This window comes from Triturus cristatus, chromosome 2_1 (assembly GCF_964204655.1).
Source record: "Triturus cristatus chromosome 2_1, aTriCri1.1, whole genome shotgun sequence".
NCBI lineage: Eukaryota > Metazoa > Chordata > Amphibia > Caudata > Salamandridae > Triturus > Triturus cristatus.
In genome coordinates, this window is record NC_140581.1 from 1,006,084,943 (window position 1) to 1,006,110,053 (window position 25,111).

Sequence of the window (25,111 nt, forward strand, 5' to 3'; positions counted from 1 at the left end):
ACGTCCCTGTCCACGTGATTTAGTATGCAGGCCACGAATGACGTGGTGTACCTGGAGCAGGTCTTTTCGCAGGCACTCTTTGTGCCCTTTCCACTGTGAACAGTTCAGACAGGCCTGTCAGTGCTACTCGGTTGCCGAGCCAATCTTATATATTTTATGTGGTGTTAGGGCCTTCCGCTCCCTCTTCTATACCAATTATCCTGATATTATTATGGCGTACTTGCCCCTCCCCATCTTCTTTGCACTCCTGCAAAGTTTCCACTTGCCTCTTTTAGAGCGTCATGGTCTGTAGATTTTTACTTTTGTCAGATTGTCAGTGAGGCAATGGCTATTTCATTTGATTTTACCCTGTCCCTCAATTTTTAATGATCATCTTTGAGAAGACTGATGTCTGTGGTAAAGGCGCCCAATCGTTGTTTGATAGCTATTCACGAGTCTCTGTTCTCTTGAAGTATGACATCTAGCTTATCTATTGAGGGGCCTGCTACTGTTGGTGGGATGCAGTCCTCCATAGCCAACACAGGGGAGCAATCAAATGCCCTGAAGTGAGTTCAAGAGTGTTCTGGCGGGTCTGCCATTTTGGCTCTGGTGTATCCCGCCATTTCAAGGACTGGAGCGACAAGTGCAGAATCAATGGAGACTCTTCCCTGATCTTTGGGGGTCAAGGTCCGCACTCACTGTTGCAAAGGGGGATGGAGTCAATGTGTCTGAAAGCACTTAGAGTGGCAGTTTGGGGGCACTCGTAGGTGGAGCAAAAAGCGAGGAAGCTGTGAAAGTAATCAGAGAGATTTATGAGTCACAATGTGGCATGGATTGAGCTACACAATGGACTCTCAGATACTCAGTACTTGTTTTCACATCCCAGGTGCACGAGGTGATGTGGATTGCAGCTCTGGAAGAGTAGTGCTGTGAGATAATGTGGCTGATGAGCACCTGTACTGTTAAATGTCTGTATGGAGACAAACATCCCAGTTAAATAGGAGTGCACTGGTCTGCAGAGATGGGACTCTACTTCGCTTCTCGAGTGATGTGCAAGCACAGAATCGCGGGGTAGGCTCAGCTCCGTAGGTAGGGGCCCGCCAGAACCCAGCATGAGGCGGAAAAGGGCGTTTCTCTATGTCACTTTGCAAGAGTTTCTGGATAAGGCTATTCGTAAAGAGCAGGCCGTCACCCGTCATTGCGGTGCCGCAGTGTTGTGAAAGCTGCGCCCTATTCAATCAAACAAGCTGGGTTATGTAGCATTGTGCTGAGTAGGAGGGTGATTCTCTCCACACTTCCCTCTACATTGTGATGAGTATTTGATCAAGGATTAATCCTGACATAGGAGTAGGCAAATGTGGGTGTTTGTCTCTTGCTGGGAAGCCAAAACTTCTGTCCCTTAAAGAATTTGTAGTGGCATCACGGCCGGCCTTTAGCATTGGGTTGCTGGGCCCAGGCCACCAATTTTCTGAGGGGCGCATGGAGCTGTGTGCATTAAGATTATGCCACCATCTGTGTCCTTCTCATCTTGCTCCAGCCTTGTTCTTGTCCCTGCCTGTTAGTTTCTGTCTGATTAACCAGTTTAACATTGTTTTTAGTCGTTCGTTATCATACCCCATAATCAAGCGCCAGAATGACAATAATGTAGAATAAGAGTGGCGGACAGATCTTTTAATGTAAATTTCTCTATGAAATCTAATAAAGTTCTGGAATACAAGTAAGTGAGAGAATAGGATCATGGTGTACAACCTATAAATCACATTATCTCACTCCCACAGAAAAAAATGCAAACTTGAAGCTTCGGTCAACTAGTTGACATACCCATGGAGAACAACTAATGAAACATTTGGATAAGCAGACTATCAGCTCATTACACACTACAGTCTGTAGTGTTTCATTGCATTTCAAATTGACTGAAAAGGAGCACAACACACTACAAAAATTACAAAATTAAGTACATACACAAATACTGAAGATTTTAAAGGCCAGGTACAGTGTACATTTGAAGCATCACACATGTCTGTGTTGTCTGTAAATTCTATTTTTCTTAAAGGTGTCTTTATTTTCCCATATGCAAACATGTACCACACCTCACCCACATATACTCACACGGCCCTATAGACATGGCCATACATTTGCATAGATCTCCATTGGATAAACTCTGCTCCCTTGAAAGCCTGTAGTCATAAAGACTATTCATTTTGTATCTGGGTGGCACTGCAATAGTAGGCAGTCTGTTTCGCAGCCCTGTATAGCCCGTGTCCATCTTCACAGTCTTGTAAACCCACAGATCTACCAAATACCCAGGATGCAGCAGTGCTCGCGCATCTCAGCCGTTAGCATAAACCGCCTAGCGGATACTCTCAGAGCCTCGGTCCCCAGACCTGCACGTCCCTTATCTTTAATGAACATGAAATTATTTCCAAATCTCTGCATTCAAAGTTGATTTAGCCACACGAATAGGAAAGATCTGTGGAATCAGATGTAAGGAATGAAGTATGAGCAACGCAGAAGTCTTTGACAATGTATTCCACCGAGTGAAGGCGCTGAATGAAGCCAGTGGCTAAATGATAAGGCCTTCTACCACTGTGGGTATGAAAGCAATTTATCACGCATGTGCAGACTCCCCCGTGACCACAAGTCAAGAAGGAACCAGAGTTGCAGGAGGAATCTCATAACAGCGAACGCAAGCGCAGAAAACTGCTGTAAGAGACTCCAGCCGAATCGATGGAGTACAAATGAGGTGATGGAGACCTCAACAATAATCGAGTACCTTAAGGCAGTTGCATGCTACGTGTGTTGAATGGTCATGCTGTAGAGTAACAACATACACTGTTCTGTAAGCATCATTTCACACACAGTGAAGATGTATTCCGTATTCCAGAAATTCAGTACACAGTGGCACAGGTTTATGAGACAAAAGATACAGGCAGGAGGGATATAATATAAATGCATGATTATGAGCGGCAATATCCTCTCTGCCTCCAAAGTGATGATGGAAGACGTAATTAGCCCAGAGGCAGGAGCCAGGTGAGTTCTCCCAGGATGGACCATGCAGCAGCAATGGCCAGTACAAGGAAGTCAGTAAAAGTCAGTGGTCTGCCCTGATGTGGTTGGAACAGCAGTCAAGAGAAGCAGAAAGTCCTGGTCTTACACTAGAGATTGGACAAACCGATAGATCGGCACTTGGTCTTGTGAAGCCGCAGAGAGTAAAGAACGACTGTAAACGTAGGAGTGCTAATTTTAAGATTAAAACACTGAATTGTAGGGATTCCTGGGGCAATACTACCAGAGTTCAAGCAGGGGAAGGGCTGCAGTAGATGGTCTGGAACCCAAACGACAAATTCACAAGGTGTTCTCGTCCGACTCACTAGTGACATATAATATATACACTTTAATTATTGTAACTGTGCCTCCGGCTCTGTGTTTGCTGTAACAGAACTTTGGATTGGCACCCGGTGGACGCATTGTAATGATACTGGACAGAGCAAGCTGTAGAGGTTTGGGAATCCATCATTTGAAACCCATATTGATTATTTTTACATGTTATTTGACAAAAAAATCCAGTGCATGATGTTATAAACCTATTCTCTTGAAAATGGTGGTTACGTTCTCCAGTGTAACCATGGCCCCATAACTCTGCAGTGTAAATAGAGAAGAGTTTATCTTCTTTCAAACATCTCCAGATGTGTGTTATACTGCTTGATCTGCATGCCATAAATTACTTTGTCTTCCTTTTGTTCCTAAATGGAAGTATTTCTGTATTCACAAATCCTGACTATTTAGGGATTAGGGAGAGAATGTGAGAATTTGATTGGTTGGAATCATAAAATGGTGACCATGCAAACCAGTAGTTACAGTTGTCTTCAGGCTGAGACTGATCACCTACAACCTCTTTTAAAATGTTTCTCCTCCCCAGTACCAAAACAAATACTTAAAAAAAGATTTCAGGGAGGTGAGGTGGGTTGCGACACTCCTGTGGTTCAAACAAAGTATCTGTCACTCTCCCTTAAAGTTATTTCTAAGTTGGTGAAAATGTTTACTTCAAACTGAAACATCATAATGGACAGTTTAGTTAAAGAAATTCCTCATATGATCTGGTTTAATGTTGTGTCTCTTTCTCTCTCCATTCCCTTTTCACCAAACTCTCTCCATTCCATTTTTGATATCCTCTTTAGCTTTGGACAAACTTAGCACTCAGCATCTGTACCACCCGACACAAGTGGAGATTGTGCAGTCCAACGTAGTGTTTGATATCAGCAGCCTAATGCTCTACGGAACCCAGGCGGTGCCCGTGCGGCTTAAGATCCTGCTAGACCGCCTCTTCAGTGTCCTGAAGCAAGAGGAGGTGCTGCACATCCTTCACGGATTGGGCTGGACCCTGCGGGACTACGTCCGTGGCTACATTCTTCAGGTAAGGAGTTTCTTGCAGCATGGGAAGGTGATATAGCTACTAGCACCAAGACAAAGCGTGCCGAAGACTAGTGCACAATGACACCAGTAATGAGTTCTTCATTTTCTCTGTTCACGTTCCTGTTCATATCTAGAAACTCCATGCAAACTTGATCTTAAAAGCGGTGCGGAATCAAGAAATTATCTTAAATTGCGTTTTTTGCTTTTTTACATTTTGTCTAAAAACACTATTGACAACTAACTTAATGATTGTGTCATGCACATTTAAATTATTTTAACCTGTTGTGATAGTTTTCTGACTGGCTATAAATCTGCAGGGGATGATGTGAAGAATGACATTTTCTCTTGTAAGTGGGAGCCATTCTAAAGGCATACAGACCTAGTTTGGAATGTTAGCAACCACGCGTTCAGAGTCTCCTTTGATCAATGAATATCTGTTTATTATTAAGCTATTGTACATTGTAAATTGAGGCATTAATGTTCATAAGTTGAATTATGTGTCATTCCTAAACATGGTCTTCTACACTAGGCTTTTGGTAGCATAAATAATAATTGCTGTCCTCAATCTTATTAACTACCTTTGAGCCCCTAAGTTGCCCAGAAATATTTTAAGCCATGAGTGCAATGAATCAAACATATGCAAGAATCCCACGTGAATAGGGTTGCCACCTTTCTTTTTGCTGCCATACATAGACAAACACTGACCAAGCTAGTAAAATACGGCTTAGGTGGCAAACCTACATGTGACTTCACTCTTTCCCCACGCCTCCACTCTACTTCTCACACTCTTGATCCATCATTGGCTGTAATTTTTTTTGCCTTCTTTTGTTTGCACCTCGGTACTTTTTGCATATCTGCAAAGTAGTTGTTTTGTTTCTTTATTTGTGTAGTGATTGTGTGTGGTTTGGGAGACCATTTTCTTTGTGTGCACAGTCCTTTTCCCATTGATGTTCCTCACAGACCTGCATCCCCTGTCAGAGACTGAACATGTGCTCTTCGCCAGGTTGCTTTTAAATGAGATAGAGGCATAATAGACTGTAGACCACCATTTTCCAAGGACGTTTTGGTCTTCTAAGTTAAATATAGGAGATCCCTTATCTCCATTCACTAGTAATTACTGGCTCGTTCATGGTCTGCATACAGTGTGTGCTAGGGAAGTCTCCAAAGGCTAGTGCTGTCGGTGAGAATGGAATCCCTTTAGCATTTGGGGTGTACTGCCTACTAACAAATCTTGTGAGCTTAAATGTGAGGATTCCAGATTCTGTTTTCTGGTGTCAAGTTTTCATGCTCTGATCCTTCAAGGACCACCCCAGATTGTCACCTCTGAAGTTTTAATATTCATTCCTACATTTGAGGATTACGGCACTTAAGTCAGCCCTCATTCCTGGTGAGCTTACCATGACCTACTGCGTCATATTGGATGGCTTTTTCAAGTTTTCAAGAACAAAAGCCTAGGCCTTAGACTACATATCTGTTGTGGCCATGCCCTCTGTCAGAATGGGAGCCGAGACATCTTCCAAGCCAGCCTTCTTTCCTTCAGCAAGAGCAGCAGCCTCCCTAATCAGTTTCTTCTTGGATAACATAGAACCCCTGCTGTAGCCATGCATAGGTCTGATGGTACCACAGTAGCCAAAGATTTACCTTATACCAAAGACTTGAACGCCCATTGTGATGTCTCGTTTTGGCAGTCTTGATAAACACATTAACAGATCAGTAGATAAGCCTTTCCAGAGCCCGCAGTCGCTTTCACTGGCTCCCCAACCTGCTCTTGCTAGTCCTGAGCTGGTTTCACTCTCCTGAAATCTCTGCACCAGCAGCAAAGAGGGGGTCTCAGCTAAAGCAAGATTCTGGCCACTTTTTTTCAATATTTGAGGAGTGCTCCAGCCAGCCCCTACATTACTGATCTCCTTGGGTGATCTAGCCCTGCATGTTGTGCTTATATGAAAAAATGCTGGGGGTGCATCATGCAGGTGGATGCCCACATGGGGACTGGGGCCTCTGTTTTTGTTGAATACTTGTATACAGAGTGAATGGTGGGCCTTTGCCCCTGGTTATACAAAAAATACACACCAGAGCAGGGTGACTCCTTCCTAATTTACATGAATGGAATAGTGCTTGATTATTGGACCCGAGAGAGCATTATTTCTTTTTCTGCCATCCTGTCACGGGGTCAGCTGCTTGGTACACTTACGGGGAAATCCGAGAATATAAAATCAACATTAAGTTAACAACATTCCTGGTGAAAGTACTTTGGTTTTGTTCTCCACCAAATACAATGGTCGTGTTTCACTACAGCAGTTTGAAGTTGCCTTAAAGTAGCATCCTCTACAGAAATGAAATTCCAGATAGTGGTCCAAAGTATCTTTTACGCTCCTAGATTTGGAAGTCACATAAATGCCAAATGCAAATGCTTAATGCATGTCTGGCTAATGTTTTCCTGCATCTTTTGCATGGGAAATTCCATCATCCATTTTCTTTTTCACCATTCCCTTAACCCCTCTCCATGTTCCATTTTATACTTTTTAGGTTGCGCCTAGGCAGCGCACTTGCGCTGTCTGCAAGACCTGTTGTTATCTCCTCTATCGAATTTTGGCATGCCCATGAATTGCCATTTGTTCGTTGTTGTGCCATTTACAAATACAAGTTTTTTATTGGTGCATTGGGTCTGATTCTCCCGCCTTTGTGTGCGTGGGTCATGCCCAGGCAATTTCACTCATTGTTTGCTTGCATTGGCCATCCTAATACGTCCGCGGCTCCTCCGGGTCATCCTGATCTGCCTTTTTATTTTGTAGGCGATCAACATCATTTTAGGCTTTTAGGACGTTTAACGGAGCAATCCTCTGTTGGGCACCTACAAAGTGGCAATTTCTGTCCGGTAGCTGTTGAGTTATGCCAATTGCTCTAACTCAAAAAAATGCGAGACCTATTGGATTTCTAATGCTTGTTTACTATCGTTACTGGTTGGATGCTCTAGCCTTTTTCACTTCTAGTGGGATTAACACTTCCTCTTCTGTTATAATATGGTGCAAGTCATGTACATTTTTCGGAATGAATTACAAGTTTTTTTTTACTGAAATAAAAATATTAAAAACAAAAATGTGATGTTATTATTTACATTTTAACTAGTTCTGTCTTAGGAACAACCTAAAGCTCTTACAACCTGTGTCACGTCTCCACAGCGCAGGCTGAGCCAGGCTTCGGTATGGCCAAGTCTAGAAGTGGGCACGTGCTTCACAAACTAACACAGTAGTAAAGCCTTGGTATGTAAACTTCCTCCAGCTTAGCAGAATTCATTGTACCAATACCATGTTTTACTCTTCATATGCATGCTACGGATATAGAACGTTTGTTTATTGAAACTCTGCTTCTTGCCAGCAGTATGTTAATTCAGATATCTGCGGGCGAGTTAATAGTTAAATTCTATGTGCTAGTTCTCATCAACTAGTAGGTTGAACTAGTGCACACTGGCGCCTTTTAACATGTGCCCTCTCTTTCATTGGTCCCAGCACTGGTGGCTGGCACGGATTGGGGGAGGGAGGGCAAGGGGATGTAAAAAAAATAGAAAAAAACGTACTTGATAGCCTCGTCTCTCCTCCATCTTCTCAACCAGCCAGAACAGGAAGCAGGAAGCACCAGGCTCCCCACATTGAATCATAACGCTGCAATGCAGCGTTGTGATTGGTCTGAGTGCCATAATTCGGCGCTCAAACAGGCAATGGGAGCCTGGCTATGTACTCCACTCAGGCTGTAATGCAGCATGGGTAGAGAACATGCAAAGTGCGCTTGACTGTTTGGCTGGCCCGAGACAGCCGGCCAAACTGTCATGTGCACTTGAAGTGGGCAAACCACTCTTTCCCTTGCTCCTGTGTGAGCAGCCCAGCCCCACCTGCAAACCTGCTGTAGCAGGAAAACATAAAATGATAAAGACATTGAATTATTATCATTTTATGTTTCCTTTATTTCACTATTGCAAATCAGTGGGGCGGTGGTTCTCCGCCTTAGCTGAGGAGCCGTCACTGGGTCCCAGTGACCATGCAGTGAGGGCCAAATTAACAAAACTATTTTCACCCTTAAATGTATGTTTGTGGCCAAAAATGGTTCCATTTATGTATGGCAGGAACTCACAGAAGGTATCCTCATAGACGTAAATGGTTTTACTACTGCAGATTTTTCATCCATGAGGTTGGAGAAATGTACAGTAGTAAATTCCATGCAGTGGGTAGGGAGGGGATAGATCAAAGCGTGATTTGGAATGAAAAATTATGATTGCCCACAAACTCCTATGGTTTGTAGGCATTCCTAAACACTTATACCACCATCTGCCACTCTGAGTATATGATGCGAGTTTCATTCCAATAACAGGTTGGATTAGCTCCCCTTCAAGAAGGGGAATGATCACCTCTAAACTGGAAGATGGTGTAGGAAAAGGGCTTTCTTCATGTGGGGGTGTTTTCCCACGGGTAATGCTTGTGAATTCCTTCAAGTAGTAAATCTGCACACGTTCGTAGTAGGACTACTGTGGGTGCCAATTTACAATGTTTTGTGGATCAGATACCAAATGCAAGTGGATTGAAGATTCGTCCTGTAGTTCAGCCTAAGTTTGTGGCTTTTTATGTGGAAGAGCTAAACTTCCTTGCAAATCCCTGTAGAGTACTCAACCACACAGCACTGTGCAACCCTAGACTCCAAGAGCCCTGTGAGATCTTTGCCTCTGTGCAGAACGGTGATTCGCTGGTTTGCACAGCACAGCATGGGATATCATGAGAAGCAAGCTGATTAATCCAGGGACATCTTGGCAAGCATAGTTTCCCGGTGTTTACTTTCCAAATACTATGCCTGAAAGTTGTACTTCATAAATGCTAGATCAAGTTGTGAGATCATCCTATCGCCTTTCTGCATGAACTCTGCAAGGCACTGCGATGCACAGTGTGTGTGAAAGGCAGTGTAGCTGGCACAAGTCCAGTGCTGCTGGAGCCTAGCCGCGAGGCATCCATTTTGCTATTATTGCTCTCAACGACGGCATATTGAATATAATGTCCGTTAAAGTAGAGTAATCGTAGATGGAAGTTAGGAAGGCTGTTGGAAGTCTTGCATATTGACTTGGTTAGCAATTGGCTATGGATTGCATAGAAGGGGTTCGTGAACTGGCTAGCAGGATGAATTAGTTTTGCTGCATTGGCTTCTATGTGCTGCTAGTTTATTGCTCTCTTTTCTCCTATAGGATTATAGAAGTCTACAATCATGTTACAGATTCTAGTTCCAAGTACCTGTGGATCAAGGAAGGACCTGCAGTAAACGTTTACTAAATATACGCACTTTAGGGCTCTTGGACATTACATTTTATCGATGCGTGATCTGAAGATGGCTGAAACAAACATGAATACAGAATAATTTGTTTGTGTTAGAGGGAATGGAGTATGCAAATATTGTTAGGTCGGGTAATAAGCATATTATATGTAAAGGTTCTAAAAAGCTGCTCCCATCCTATTAATTTATGCAAGGTGCTGACACCCTCAAAGGGATAGTTATGTGACAGTATCACTTTTCGTAAATAGGGGCCATTTCTAAAGATTATGATAGCAAAAGGGGGCTGGTGTGCTGTAAAATTAAGATGCTCCATGTGCAGCAGCTTGAAAAAAGCCAAGCCTAATTTTCAAAGTAGTATCTTTTATAGTTCAGCTATGTTGGATTACTCCTTGCCCCATTGATACGCCCCATGCTATGTACTCTTGATGGCATGAGTACATTTTTATGTGAGCTCCCCCCGTTCGCGCTATATAAAACTCCTTAAATAAATAAAATAATTGTGAGCAAGCATCCTAGGGACCAGCTGAAAGACTGAACCCATCAGACAGATGTTATCGATCGACATATCTTAGCACTCGCCACTGCAGAGGTGTCTCTGGAAGGCTGCAACCATCAGACCTGAGCATCTATTCCTGGTACAGACAACGCTGACACGCGGTCCAGGAGCCAGGCCACCTGCCAGGCTTTGCACATTATCTGCTTCTCACTCTGTTTTATTTGGGTCTTGCACGTGTTTGAAAATGACAAGTGACCCTAGTGTGAAAGCCCAAATGGTCAAATGATCTAAGGAACTTAATTCTTCATGTGAAACGATGCAGGAAACAGGGTCACACTAATTTCAGGAAGCAAAACACATAGGAAGACTGAGTTCCAGAGGTGAGCCTTCAGTGCCAAAACCAGTCTCTGTGTCAGACTTAGGAAACCAAGAAAGCCCATTTCCTTCCTATGTGAGCGCAAGCCCTTAAATTCAGACAGGGGAACCCTGCCCTTGATGAACACCAAGAAGCCATGTGTTTTGGTCAAGGGATTCTTCTCAAGCCAGAGCAAAGCCACATGGATCAGTGTATGCACGTGAATAATGTGACGGCAAGTGGTAAAAGAAGGAGAGAATTCTTCGCAGCACCTGGCAGAGGTACCCCTGATATTATGCGGAGACCCATGAGCTGAAGTTGCTTTGTCTTGAAGCTGGTCATGCTAACCAATAGACTCACTGCTGAGAAACAGAGTATCACTGGTCCCCTGCCAGGACTTCTGTCAGTACCTTGGCCTGATAGAGTGAGCAATGGACTTTTCATTTGCAGTTAGAGTTCCCATTTAATGATAGAATTTGACAGGAGCGACCCATGCAGGTAAGAGAGGTGGGGCAGGGTGGGGAGGGAGTCGACAGACAAAAATCACTTACCTAGCGCTCGCCGCATCGCTGACTCAGCGATGCAGTGAGTGCAAGGTAAGTGTTTTTCTTTTTTTATTTAATTTTAACTAGTCTGTCGACTTCCTCCCCACCCCACCTCGCCACTCTTACCTGCACGGGCTGCTCCTGGAATTTGAAGTGGTACTTCAGCTTGAAACCCAATTATTAGAGCATTATAAGGCACCCATGCATGTCTTGAGAAGTTAGCAGGTACTTCTCCATTGTCAAAACAGGGAGCAACCACGATTTTCTTCAGGTGTACAGGATCATTACTGTACCCCTTTTTCCTTCATATGCCTATACTTTTCTTCCCATATACTGTAAAAATACTTATTTGAAAAGTCTCAGAAATCGAACCACAAAACACAAAATGCAGTGGAAAAGATTTTTGTGTATTTATAGACATTTCGATCTTCAACAACAGGATTCCGAAGACCAGGAAGGTGTCATGCAGCTACCTTACCTGCTTGAGGGACGAGGCACCTAAAGAGGTTTCATTTCAAATGAGATGATTAATTAGCACTATGACATTGTTAACCCATTGACCCAAAGGTTGTTTTCAGCTGGTGCCCTCAGACAAAGACCACCAGTAGAAAAGGTATTTCATCTTCTTCACCAAACCCCCGCTGGACCAAAGCACCCTTTTTACCTATAAATTAGAGCATCCTATGGTGTCTGTAATAAGCTAAATTGTGCTTGTGGCATGAACTTTGCCCTGCCACATAGGCCTTACATTTTTTCTGAAAATTGTTCCCACATTAGAAAAGTGGTCTTTAGACAGACTCAAGCCCATCAGGCCTCAGACTATCTGGGCTACACAAGGTTTGAAAACATGGCCTATATGGGCAGTAAGGACGGCAGATTCATCTGGCTGCTTTGGAACTAGACTGCCTCAGAGTGGAGCAATAGAAGGGGCACACAGGCACACTGACCCCTGCTAGTGGTCCTCTTGACAAGGTGCGCTCCTTGTCAACAAAATGCACTGCGATGCCAGACATGTTATTTTGTTGAACATGGTGACCTGGTGGAGATTCTGCCTAACACTTAAGGGATTATGTCAGACCAGCATATAGGACACTTTCTAGATAGCAGTGTCAAAGGAAGTGTCATAGGGGGTGTCAAAGGACACGCTGTGAGCTTGAAAGTAAGATTGTGAATTGGAGCAGAAAACAGTTATGTTAACATGTCCTTTCTAGAGGGAAATGAAGCAGGGGAGCATACAGACTGGATCTGGAGTAGTCTAAAATGAGAATGTAACATGGTCGCGCCCGGAACCTACTACAAAAGACATTTGAATGGAGTGGTAGTGAAAAGTAAGCCGCGCAGTGCTTGACTATGTCTGAGAATTCAAAGACTGGTTATAAAAAGATAGCTTGCATTTAATACATTTATAATTTTTTGAATAAAACGTAGTGGAGTCCGTTGTGTGACTGTACTCATTTGTGGCCTGGTTGGAGGCATTTTTGCACTGCATTTCAGTGGTGCACATTTATAAGTACATATTCTGTGGCGTACACTTTCTTTTTGTTAAAAATCATCCAGAGGAATGACCCTTTGTGTGGACTGTGACAAGGATGTTTGGTGTATGAAAATTCTTAGTTGAGTTCTGCACTTGGGTGCCTCCTCAGAGGTTGAAGCACTACATAACCACGATTACAGTACAATACAGCTACAATGCAAGAAAAGGCATCTCACAGCGGTCCCAGCTCCCAAAAGGCCACCAGTCACTCAAGCTCCAGAAACCACAGCTTTCTTTTGGCCAGTCTGGTTGGGGAGACACAGCCCAGGCAGTGTAGGACATTGTTGGTGAAATGCTGAGACCAGAAGCCATATTTCACAGCCTAGAACCGCTGGTGTCCCATCCTTAGTGGGGTTCAGAGCCCTGCATGCTGAGCGGGCTGTGGGCAGTGGGGGCATCGCCTTAAGTCGCAGTGGGCGAGCGGTAGCCGCCAGGCCCCGCTCCCAGAAACACTCCTGTGCGCTCCGTGCATCTTTTCTTATCGTAAATACGGTTCTCCCCACAACCTCGATAGGGGGGGCTCTGGCCAGGGCTGCTTTTGAATGGGTTGTGAGTTGCAAAGCTGGCTTTAGGCTCTCACACAACCCGTGATCACAGAGGCCGAGGAGTCGGGAAGAGCCCCTGGAGAATCCAAATTGTCATTTCTCCCGCATCAGCTGATTTAATGTTTTCTCTTGAAAACCGAAGGGTCCCGGGGGGCCTTTTTCCCGCGCAGCGCTGAACCTTCAACGAGGTGCTAGTGTCTGTCCAGGGCAATAAGGTGCAGTGTGAATGGCGGTTATTAGGAGGGGTAAATATGATTAACGCTCCTCTCTAGCCCTGCAGGCACTACGGAAGCCGAGAAGGATGAGGCCTTGTACGGAGCGGAGCATGAAACGACGACCTCGACAACAAGGCGCCGTCAGCCCTGAGCACTAACAAGCGCAGAATCAACGATTCGTTGTAGGTTTGCGACTGCTGTCGTGATATGGAAGTGTTATTTGTCGGCATTTTATTTCTGCAGTCAACTGGCACAGACTAGTTTCTGCACAACCTGACAAACTTTTATCTTGAAACATCCACTTCAGAGCAGGTCGGAAAAAAAGTGATCTGTTGGCTACATTTCAAAGCAGGAGGAAAGCTGGTGCATTCGTTTTTGATCCCATTCCATGTATTTTGACAATGTAGCCACATGTTTACAGTAAACTCGCGGCCAGGAGCCCCTTCTGCGGTCCAACCTTGAATTGTACAGCGTGGGATTACATTTATGCAGCCTGTTGTACACTTTGCATTCACTGCGAGCCGTGCACACTGCTGGTTTATGCCCCAGGTGCATCATCGCCACAAACCTGGGGGTTTTAGAGTCCTGTTAAATAAAGAGATGGCAACATTTGTATTTGCAGAACTTGAACTTGGCAAACGTGTGGTGTGAAGTGCTACTTCACAGGTTAATGATTGTCGATCTTGCCAAATCTAAATTTTGAGGAAGATGAATTGGAAAAGTTATATATGCGGGTGCTGGCACTTGTATATTAAAAGAGGATTGTATAGCCCTTTATATATAAAGTCTATGAAGAGACTATATTATCAACCATACCGTTTCTAACATGATGTTACTTAAAAATAGTGTTCAGTAAATTGATTCAGAAAATCACGTGCTTGGCGACCTCATTTGATATGCTAATTCTGTTTCTTCAAGTCCCAGTTAAGTTAAAACCTATTTTGAAAGTGCTGTGGGTGCCTTGTCAAGCACTCCTGCCCAGTGACTCCAACCTACACATTGGGGGGAATTTGTGGGTCAAGACCCACATGAGATTGTATTGTGTTTTATCATTTCTGTAGTGCTTTCTACCCGATTGTTCAGTTATTGTTCTGTAGTTGCAGCACCTTCATCTGTCTGTGTTTAAACATAATTTTAAACCACACAAGGGTTTTCAAAACATGAAATAATTCATGAGAGAGACTTTAAAAACATTTTTTGCATTAGAGTTCTTATTTATCATAATTATTGAGAGATATCAGAGTGTAAAAAAAAAGTCGCCAACCACAAGGAAACTCAGAGGAGTCTACCTGTTTGGTGGTGGACAAAACCATACCTTCGGCTGCTCTTTATTTGAACTCTTGTGGACAAACTGCCACTCCTCCACTCTGTGAACTGGAAGTAGAAGGAATGCCAGAGGATGCCTAGAGATGGGTGCCTGGCATATAATTCTTGTGACGCTCTGTCAGGCAGGAGGCCCTCATTGTCTCCCATTGCTGCAGCTACCTGTTGAGCCGTCCATAAGGGCAGACCCATGCTGAAAGGAGTGTCTACACAACAGTAACGCTTTTTGACTACTGACGTTCTAGCTGGGGGCTGGTGAATGTTCCCGGAGGCACACAGACAAATGCAGAGACTGCACCAAGCCTCATTCATTGATTTGTCCAACTACATGCCAAGCAGTGGTTGTTATACGAGCCTATATATTTGCTTCAATTGTTTAAATCTTACTTTGTGTGGATGGATAGATGGATGGATGGAAAGATAGATGCACAGTTATACAGTCAGATTAAAATATTTTAAGAATATATGTATATACACACAGCACATTTTTCACGATTGCCTTTTGCAGGTGGCTCTACCAATTTGTGGCTTAATATGTGCCCCTCATAAAAATCCCTTCTAGAGATGCCACTGGCATTGACAGGGAACCAGTTAGAAATCCAGAAGCAGATTCTTTTACCCAGAAGCAATTAATCTAATTTTCAATCATCAGGTATAATTAATCTATAGAACTGTAAAAGTAAGGCCAACTGAAGTCTTGGTGGCTCACACACATTTATATAGTTGTGCGTCTTATTTAATGTGTACAATGCATAAGGCAAACCAAATCTAATAAAGAACATATTCAACACAACTGTACATCATACTTTCACCTTTATTGACATCAACCCTAAATGTGTGTGGACAAGTGTGTGTGGGGGGGTGGTTAGCCCACAGCCTGGAACCATGAACTGCAGGTTTCTGGTTCCTTGTCCTAGTTTTAGGAGCTGTCTGATCAGAAGACTAGTGACTGAATTCAAGGATTCAACGTAGCCAATAAGTCGGAGCATGATTATTGAGACATCTGAATAGCAAGTATTTCCAACAAGGACCTGGTGCAGGGGTTTCTGAGGAGCCAAATCTGGATCCTTTTTATTTCATTTACAAGCCAAGTGGCAGCAGCATTGTGTGCTTTCTGCAGGTATGTTACATTCAGTTCTGTAAGACCTCAATACAGTGCGAAGATTTTGTATAATCAAGTTTTGAATTGATCAAGGAACCTACCGTTATCCAATGCACAGTGCAAGGATGAAATGCCTATGCCCTTCTTAGCTGTAGCAACTCGAAGAAACCTCCATTCACTACAGACCCAATCTGGGGGCTTGTACTCTGGTTTCATTCCAGCAATGCCCCAGATTCTTAATATTACCTGAAAAATACTGGGGAGTTTTAAATAACATAGAAGGTTTTTGCTTCAGTTGTCAGCGTGGACTCAACAACCAAACCACCATCTTGGATGTAGTACGATTCAGGCTATTCCATCTCATCCAATCATCAGCAACCAGATGGCTGCTGGTTGGATGAAAATTAATGGCCACTCCAACTGTCCTGGCACGCAGGTCGACTTGCATGCCAATGGCAGTTGGAGCCCCAGTCTCTTCACATTTAAAAATCACATATTAGAACATTAGAATGTTGGGAGCTCTATTGAAGACAATGGAGTGCTCCGGGCTTCTAATGGCTGATAGTAGCCTGGAGCATCAACATTGCAAAGTTTGCCTTTGTTCACAGAAGTTGGAGTGAACAAAGGCCTCATGAGGCCCTAGGAGATTTCAACTCCCTCCGTGAGGCCTTTCTTTGACTATTTTGAACATTCTGTGCTCTAAGGGCGGAATGTTCTGATAGCCTTATAGCCCTCTGTAACGGGCTATACCGGTCATTAAAGGCCTGCTCCCTTATTAAAGGCCCTCACCTTCGGCTCGGCCTTTAACACTGGAGCGGGCCTTTGATGGCCGGTGTAGCCCGCTACAGCAGGCTATAAGGCTGTATGTAATAAGTGCATGTTCTGCTGTTGCCTGCAGTAGAGTGTTGCAGTGTATCTTTCTGTAATATAGTCAGTTTATTTATGTCACATACGTTTACTTGCAAGCTGCAGGTTACTCATACAAGACAGATTAAGATGCATGAATGATAGATTAAGTCATGCACTTCCAAATAGAGGCTTCAAGCCGTTCATTCCTTGCAAATCCTGAGCCTCCATGAAATCCTTCTGTTGGTTTCGCATCCAGGCTTTTTATTGCTGCTGGCAGCACCTAGCATGTGTTTTTTAAGAGTTCATTAGGAAGCCACAGAAAATAAATAGCTTTGTATTCTGTTTGGGAAAGCAGATCTTCACCTCAGATGTGCTGGCAACATAACTCCATGTCGGGGGAAGAAAAAAAGAAAACAAAGGCTGGGTTTATGTTTTTTTGCACAGCTCCTGAGCATTAATGCTGCCCAGATTAGTCTGTAAATAATGCGAGCTGCTGTACAATAAACACAGCCGCGGTTTGCGCTCCATGTGTTTTATAATTGTTTTGTGGCTTCTTCTTTCGTGTTTTGGTTCATTCGGCCTGGAATGGAAACCCACCGACAGCTCTGCGAAGATGTGTGTTTACAAAGGCGTGGAACAGCCTCATGTCTTCATAAAACTCAGTCAGGAAAGGAGCATCATTCTTGGAGCACGGTGGGAAACACATTTTTTAACATTTTTTTTTAAAGAAAACGTTCACGTTTCTGGCAGGCCACATAGAAAAGCAGCCACAGAGGCCTGCTCCTTCTGAAAGAAAACATAATCTCTTGTGCGGTGTGGCCAGGCTTGTCTGTCCCCGACAAAGATTGTAGACAGGTTTTGGAATGTGCTCTAGGCAGGGCCACTGAAATTATGTGGCAAGGAGGAATACATTGGGTGGATTGACTAGATTAAACTGCAAGAAAAGGAAGACTTTGTTGCATGATGTGGTATATTCTTTGGCATTATTATGTTGCTGTTTTGTCATGTTAACACGCATGATACGATCTGGGCAAAAATGCTACCTACATAAACCCAGTTTAAAACCTAAATGCAGTAATCGGCTACTGTAAGCTGGTTTATGGACCTTGTAATGGGTCTGCAGATGCACAGCACCACCGGATTTTTTCAATTAACATTTGGTCCGTATAAGTCCGAATTTTTTTGTTTGTTAAAATCTGCAAATTATTCAGCAGATGGTGGCTTGTGTGGCAAGTTCAGTAAAGATATAATTAAGCGAGGAGCGTTGCAGCCACATAATCGCATAATTCCAGTGACTTTGGGTGTAAGACACAGAAGTGTAACCATTTTAGTCCAGGATTTCTGTGAGAATAGAAGCCAATGTGCCAAGTTGACAATTTCAAGGGATAGGAACACTAGGTGCAATCAGGCTCTCTCGCGCTCTCTGTCTCCATCGCTGTTTATAGATATTTGTTTTAATACTAATGCAAGTTGTTTCCTTTCATTATTCCTCCCTCCCTTTTATGGTGATTTTTGCCAGGTCTGATGAGAGAGCAGGCGCAAAGCTAAATTATCCATGGGCTAAGTTCCATACTGCACGCCTGTCACCACCACTAGTACCAACAGTAAAATATTTAGTAATCTTCTAGTATACACTAAATTGAGATTCGAGTGGTCTGGTAGAAGGTAAACACTGCAACAGAAATGTTATCTTTCCCATTAATTAAAGATTTTAGAAATGTAAATGTCCAGTTGCCAACAAAGGTGAGATCTTCGGTATCTGGGCCAAAAAAAAGATAACAAAATAATTTAAAGGTATGAGGCTCCATTCAAGTACATGTGGCTGGCCTTTGAGACAACTCTAGTCATCTAAGTGTGGGACTGTACTCCATTTTGTGAAGAGACTTTACACCCTCACTGACTGAATGCCAGTCAGTGAGGATGTTAAGACTTAATTAAAGTCAGTGGGGACATGACAGTGTCTGGTCCGAAGAGGTGTTTTTCTTTATTGCTGATCATGAGAAACATTAGGCAAGCCATACAGCTTCGATAAGCTGGGCGATGGCTTAGTGAGTTAAACGCTCACCAATGAAAAGTGGGATGATCTGAAGGTCTTGAGTATGAATTTTGGCAAGGCCATTTATTCCTACCATTTCTCTGAGGTTGTGAAGTAAGTCCTATTAATTTCGGGACCATTAACTCTTCTTAGTGACCGTACTTATTAACTTGTAAAATGTTGACTGTCTTAATATTATTTGTTGTAATTCATTATTACATTTCTTCAGCATGGCCTTTCGTCTATATTGTTGTTATTGTATACTTATTATGGGTTCATTGTCTTCACATATTACCCAGAATAGCAGATGGTTTGCCAGTTCTATCTAGATGTTATTGTTGTTCTGCTGGCATTACAGTCTCCCGTAGCGCACCAAACTGACACTCCACAAGGTCCTAATCCTCATGGAACTGCTTTTAAGCAGTATTAATTCCTAAGCTTAGGCATAATGATTATTTTGTTTTCAAAATACTCGGGGTACTCAGTCAGCCTGTAGAATTCGAGGTACCCTCCAAATAATTGTGTCGTGAATCTGCTGTGGTTAATGTGGGCTCTCAGGAAATAAAGCCCACAAGTTCAACCCCCTGCAACCATTGATGTGTGCATTTAGTGGTGTTTGTGGATGGTGTTGGTGCAGAGATGTGTGGGGGAGTTTTTAGGGGAATTACATGTTCTGGCGCGTCTTCCTATTTTAACAAGCATTGGCAAAGCCAATATGTCTGGGTATAATGTGCTTATTTGTGCGGCACTATCATATTAGCGAGGGACAAACAGGAGGAGACAAGCAGGAGCCGACTGTGAGAGTTGTAAAGAAATCCCTCATGCAGTGAAAGATTTCGAGTGGAGACGGAAGGATACACCCAAACAACCAATAGTATTACATGAGAGATGAATACTCCAATGGGCTGAGCCAAGAGGTAATTGACAACACCTGAAGCCAATGGCTGGAAAACACTGAGCGAAGAAGGTCACTAGTTGAAAGGGGCCTATCCAAAGGACACTCAGTGACTAATGGCAGCAGGATGCCTGTTTGGCAGTTATTGTGGGAAACCCCAGGCCTACAATGCCTGATCCTTTGTTATTTTGAGTAAGAAGATTAGCTACTTAAAGCAGTAAGCTTTTAATTGTTAAGTGGCTGTTCAGCAGAGGAGAGTGAAAGGTGTGTTGCAACCCCCCATTAAAATTGAGACCATGCATATTTTAGTTATTTTGAGGAGGGCCTATTTGGTGCAGTATCCATTTTGCAATTTCCTCTTTGTGTGGACCAAATTCTTCATGGTGGAGTAAAAACCCCCTCAGTTTCTTGAACCCCAGTGATTCATTGAACAGAATCATGTATCTGGTGGAAGCAATAAGCAATGCTTATGTTGGGACCAGTGCATCAAATTGCTCTGATTGGCCGCTCGTCTTTGTTCTTGCTCTTTTCAGCAGCCATGCTTGTGAGGCAACAGCACCACTACTTAACTGAAGGGGGCAGACATGGTGGATCCATTTTAATTCTTTCAATTTTCCAATTTAACTCTAGTGCACAAACAAAATTTTACTTTCTAATGCACACTTTCTAAATTATGTTTAATGCGGAGGAGCTGCGGATGGCTGTGTGAATAAAACACTGACCACTGATAAAAGTTTATCTGAAGGTATGATTTAAAATCCTATCAAGGAAAACTGAGCCTTCCATCCTTCCAAGTTCAGAAAATTGAGTTCCATAAGTTCGGTAATTGCACTGTTTGTGATTTAAAGTGCTTATAATAAAAGACATGGGATGAGGCACTATATTATTATTATTTTTAAATTATTTTATTAGTACGTAAACGATGATCACTACATACAAAGAGCAATTATATTGTGTATCATTTCTTGTTTTGGTTCCAAGACATATGCAGTATAGGATTTGCTACAAGCTTAACTAATTACAAACAAGATACATCACAGTATTCATTCTATAAGCCTCGACATGCCCACCAAATTTTCTCTCCTTTCTTAGGGCACCCTGTACTCTTGTATATTGTAACTTCCGCCTGCCAGCACCAGTCAAGATCATTTTCCCCTTCTTCCGAGGCACTATATTATTATTGTTGTTGTTAATATTTTATTATTATTGTTGTCATAATTATTGGTATTAGGACATGGTTAAAGGCCTCCGGAGTGCATGGGTGCATTCATTTTTCATACTGTTCTACAGTTGGGCCCAGTGCCTTTGGAGCTGACCCGCTTCTGATAAAAACTGAAACTGAGGCCCTGGAACTGCCTATATTTTACAGAGGAATATAATCTCTTTAACATACACTCATAAAAGAAAGACTATATGTGCGTAAGTCTCCAAGGATGCACTGCAGCAAAGCAAATGCTGTACAACCTCGATACTTTCACATTTTATGGACGTCTGAGACAGTGTGGCTGTAGCAGCGAGTGGAAGATTGTGTGCTTTTTGGGGAGAAATCTTTTTTAGTCGCAAAAGTGGTTTTTGAACAGATAAGATAAAACATTCTGTTGAATAATACTATCCACAGCAACTCTGACGACACACAGAGCTGTGCCCAGAATACAGTAACTGAATAGATAGTATGATAATTCATAAAGTTACAGACGGCAGCTTTGCATGACATTTCGCATAGTTCCACTCCTTCCTAAAGTCTCTCTCTCCAAATGTCTGAACTTTTACTCCCAGTGGAGTGCGCATCCGGAGCAGACTGATAGTGCGACCCGGCTGGAAGACATCCTCTGCAGAGCCCGTCTGCTGTCTGCACTCTTTCTGCTCCTAAGTGGAGCATTATAGTGATGTGCCTCGTGACATGGAAGGAGCCCCGCAGGCGGCTGCCCGGAGTGTTGCCTGGATTGCAGGGTGCACTAGGTATACCTGGTCTTGTATGTGTGCATGTAGGTCTAGAGAGACCCACGTGATCCGAGATGAGCACAAGAGCTCTGCTTCTGCACCTAAGTTTTGACACAGTGGAGAAAAAATGCTCCATAAAGAGCCAGTCACTGTGGACTGAGAGCAAGTTAAGTTTTAAGTGTGCGTTCCTTGACTTTGTTGTGCCTTCTTCTCTCGAAGGTGTTCATTAGGAATGTGCTGTTCAGTGCATTGAGCACAGGATCTGCTTTGGTGCACTCTCTGGGAGTCTTCATAAGGGACTCCATGGCTAACAATGTATTCGGAAGCCAGGCTACATTCAAGCACATAGTAGGTTGAGGCACCTCATCGGGATGGTGTGGGAAGGCATAAACTTCTAATTGCTCCTTGTTGCAGTCATTAACAATATCGAGACATTCCATCACATCACGTACAATCCTACAAAGGTTTTTTCGAGCCTAGCTTTTGTCTTCTTATACCCTAATTAGATCTAATTCCCTTAGCTCTGGCTTGGGTGAACGTGTAGTGTTTGAAGGGTTCTTTTTGCAGGGGCTCCTGGAAACAAAGTGTATTGTTAGCTTCTTGTTTCTAGTTGCCATTAATCTTCTTGCCAGAATAAAAAATGCACTGTTTTATTAGGTTTTCAAACTCATGTCATAGACCGTTATGTTATCACAAATCATTGTATCTGCTAATAAAATGAAACAAATTTCACACCATGAAGAATTCCAAAAACCAACGCAATTTGCCAGATTTGATTAAGTTTACGCCAATTTACATTTACTAAAGTTATATTTATTCATTTAGTAGCTTTTATTTAGTGCTCCGCATGGCATGGGTGGTTTTCTGGGTCAGCTTTACGCATAACCGGGATTTCTTTCCGAATCCTGTAGCTTGCTTTTTGATTAACTTACTTACGCTATGCTCTTTCTCTTTGAATGGTGATGCTTCGTTCTGTACTAGATTGCTTTCTGGATCTTTGAGGTTTTTATCTCTGTGTCTCATATGTGAGATTCATTGGTATGTATTCAGAAAATGAACTTAAAATGTCCAATGAAAACTTGATAATTCTTAAGAAAAAGCATAAAAGAGATATGTACCCTATATCAAACTTTTACTAAAGAAACTGATTTAATGTGAGTTGATCCTGAAATCAAATCCATTCCAAATTACTCTCCTGTTAAAGTAAGTTCACTTAAGGAGAATGCGCCTAAAGGACAGTGTTTACTTAATGGTGAACCATGATTAAGGTGGAAATCACGTAAAAGTGATCCTTCATATACCATCCTATGCCATCTCCCCTTTATTGTAGAAATATGACACAAATGGTTAACGCCCACTTACATGACAAGTAACGCTACAATTGCCACAAAGACTTGTGCATCCAGTGAGCACGGCAGAAGGAATGGGACGAGTCCATAAGTAGATGTAGTCGGACGTGTCCTTTTCTAGAGGAGCTGGGTCAGTGTCCCGTCCCTATTGGAACCTATTTGGGAACCTTACAAGCCCCTTGATGGGGATGGTACCTTCCTGATGCAACTGCCGTTCCTTACTGTCTTTGTGACGCCGACCACGTAGGAACTGCCCAAGAAAGACTTTGGACCCTTGCATTTGTAATTATATATATATATTTTTTTTTATTTGTTTTATTTAAATTAATTAAGCATCGTTTAACGCGATAAAATGCTTGCCAGCCCCAGCAAATGCCTCAAAATGCAGCAACTTGCTCAGTGCTCGGAACTGTGCATGTTGGCGGTAGTGCGGTCCAGCACACTCCTCGTAAACATTAGAATATCTTTTGCTGATTCTCGCCACTGCCTTTTGCTCCTGGACTCTCCGTCGGCGGACCACACATTGCGCATCTGTTCTCCTTCGAGCCTCCCCCAGGGACCGCGAGACAAAAAACACCAAACAAGAATCTGCAGCTTTTCCAACTTCCCGGGGATCATTAACAGTCAGACTCCTCAGAGCCGGCCTATCTTTTCATCTCCACTCCTCGAGCCGCGGCCTGACAGTGCCATCTTCGAGCCAGGCAGCGTTCACGCTGCTCAGCCCTCTCCCGCCCTAATTTGCCGCGATGCTTTGCATTCGGGTGACAGGCAGTCGTTCGTGCTTGGATGAGCCGAGCTCGGACGGCTGCAGTTCATGGCATGCGTGTAATGCTTAGCAGTAGGTACAGCTGTTAACTATTCGCGTATAAATAATCTCCTTCCCCCTCTCAGCCCGTCTCCCAGGTAGTGTACCTGTCACCATTAATAACTCATCGCCCATTCCCCCGTGATTCGGCCTTTCACTTGTCACTCACGGCGGAGCTGCGCCCTGGCCTGCGACGGGGGCTCGCGCCAGCACCTTCATTCAGCTCCTCACTCATCTCTCAGCAGCTGCATTGTTTCGGGGCCCGGCGCGCGGGCGCATTACACTGATGGGTCTCGCGGCGGGCACCCCTGGCGCGGCTCACCCAGAGGAGGCCTTCGGCGGTGACGGGGAAGGTGTGCGCCGAAGAGGGTAGGGCCACATACCTGCAGCGGGGGCTTCATGTGTGTAGGTGGTGGTAACAGGTAATCGGTTTTGGGACTGGGGCTTATTTCTTATCATGAGGCAGAGAAAGAGTGAGAAAGGCAGAAAGAAAGACGAAGAGAAAGGAAAACTCTGGCAAAGGGAGATGAATAAGAACGAGCAAGAGTAAGATAAAACCAAAGGAAAACGGTGGGCCCCTGCACTTATGTAAACACTGCACCAGTCTAAGGAGACACCCCCAGCGGTGTTTTGTTAGTAGAAATAAGGTACAAGAATTCCAGTTTTCAACTCTTCAGACGCAGTGCTCCCCTGCTTCCCAGCTAGGGTTGTGCAATATAAATACCAATGCATATATGTAGAAGTTATTATGGCAACTTCAGGTACATGCTTTGACCAGTTACTTAACGTCCTTCATACCTGTTTGCAAACTTGGTGCCATCCCCGCTTGGCTGGTAATGTTGGGCCCTGGCGAGCAACAATGTATGCTTCTTTAAGGGGCTTTAGCAACTTTCACCTGTAGTGTTGCAGTACAGGTGCTGAAACAAATCAGCTAGACAGGGTTGGACTGGCCTGTATGGCAGTTTGGCAGCGCCTAAGGTGCTAGTATGACAGGTCAGTGTATTTGGCTGTTTTTTTTTTAGATATGAGTGTGCCTGTTTTTTAGAGCAATGTAATGGTTGATGCAGGGCACAAGTCGAGGGTACCTGTGGGTAGACGGTGTCTACCAGCTTTTTTCACATGGTGGGCACTATCCACCCTGCCAAGAAGTTGGGCCCCACATAATATGCTGAACTCTGCCCGGTGTAATTTTCAGACACTGGGACTCATTCAGCAGCGCCTGCAAATTGCTCTTCTTCTGAGCAGCAATATGCAGGCCAGTGGATTTTGTTACTTTAAATTCCAGCTGGGCCCAAAACAAAAGATGAAGTTAAGGGGCACATCAGGCCTCCTTTTGTTGGACTGTCCTGGCTGGGAGCTATCTGGAGCCTCACACTTACATGCAAATGTAATGAAGGGGAAACAAAGGCACACAACTTGTTAT

General features: G+C 43.6%; 1 protein-coding gene across 5 annotated transcripts in view; it reads left to right on the forward strand.

Annotated features, from left to right (window-relative positions):
* Positions 1–25,111, forward strand: part of BNC2 (basonuclin zinc finger protein 2) — a 1,107,147-nt gene that overhangs the window by 940,994 nt on the left and 141,042 nt on the right. For all 5 annotated transcript variants that reach the window (XM_085634816.1, XM_085634830.1, XM_085634798.1 and 2 more), the window contains one exon: positions 4,158–4,393. In XM_085634816.1, the coding sequence (XP_085490942.1) occupies positions 4,158–4,393 (236 nt within the window). The remainder of the gene's footprint in view (positions 1–4,157; positions 4,394–25,111) is intronic.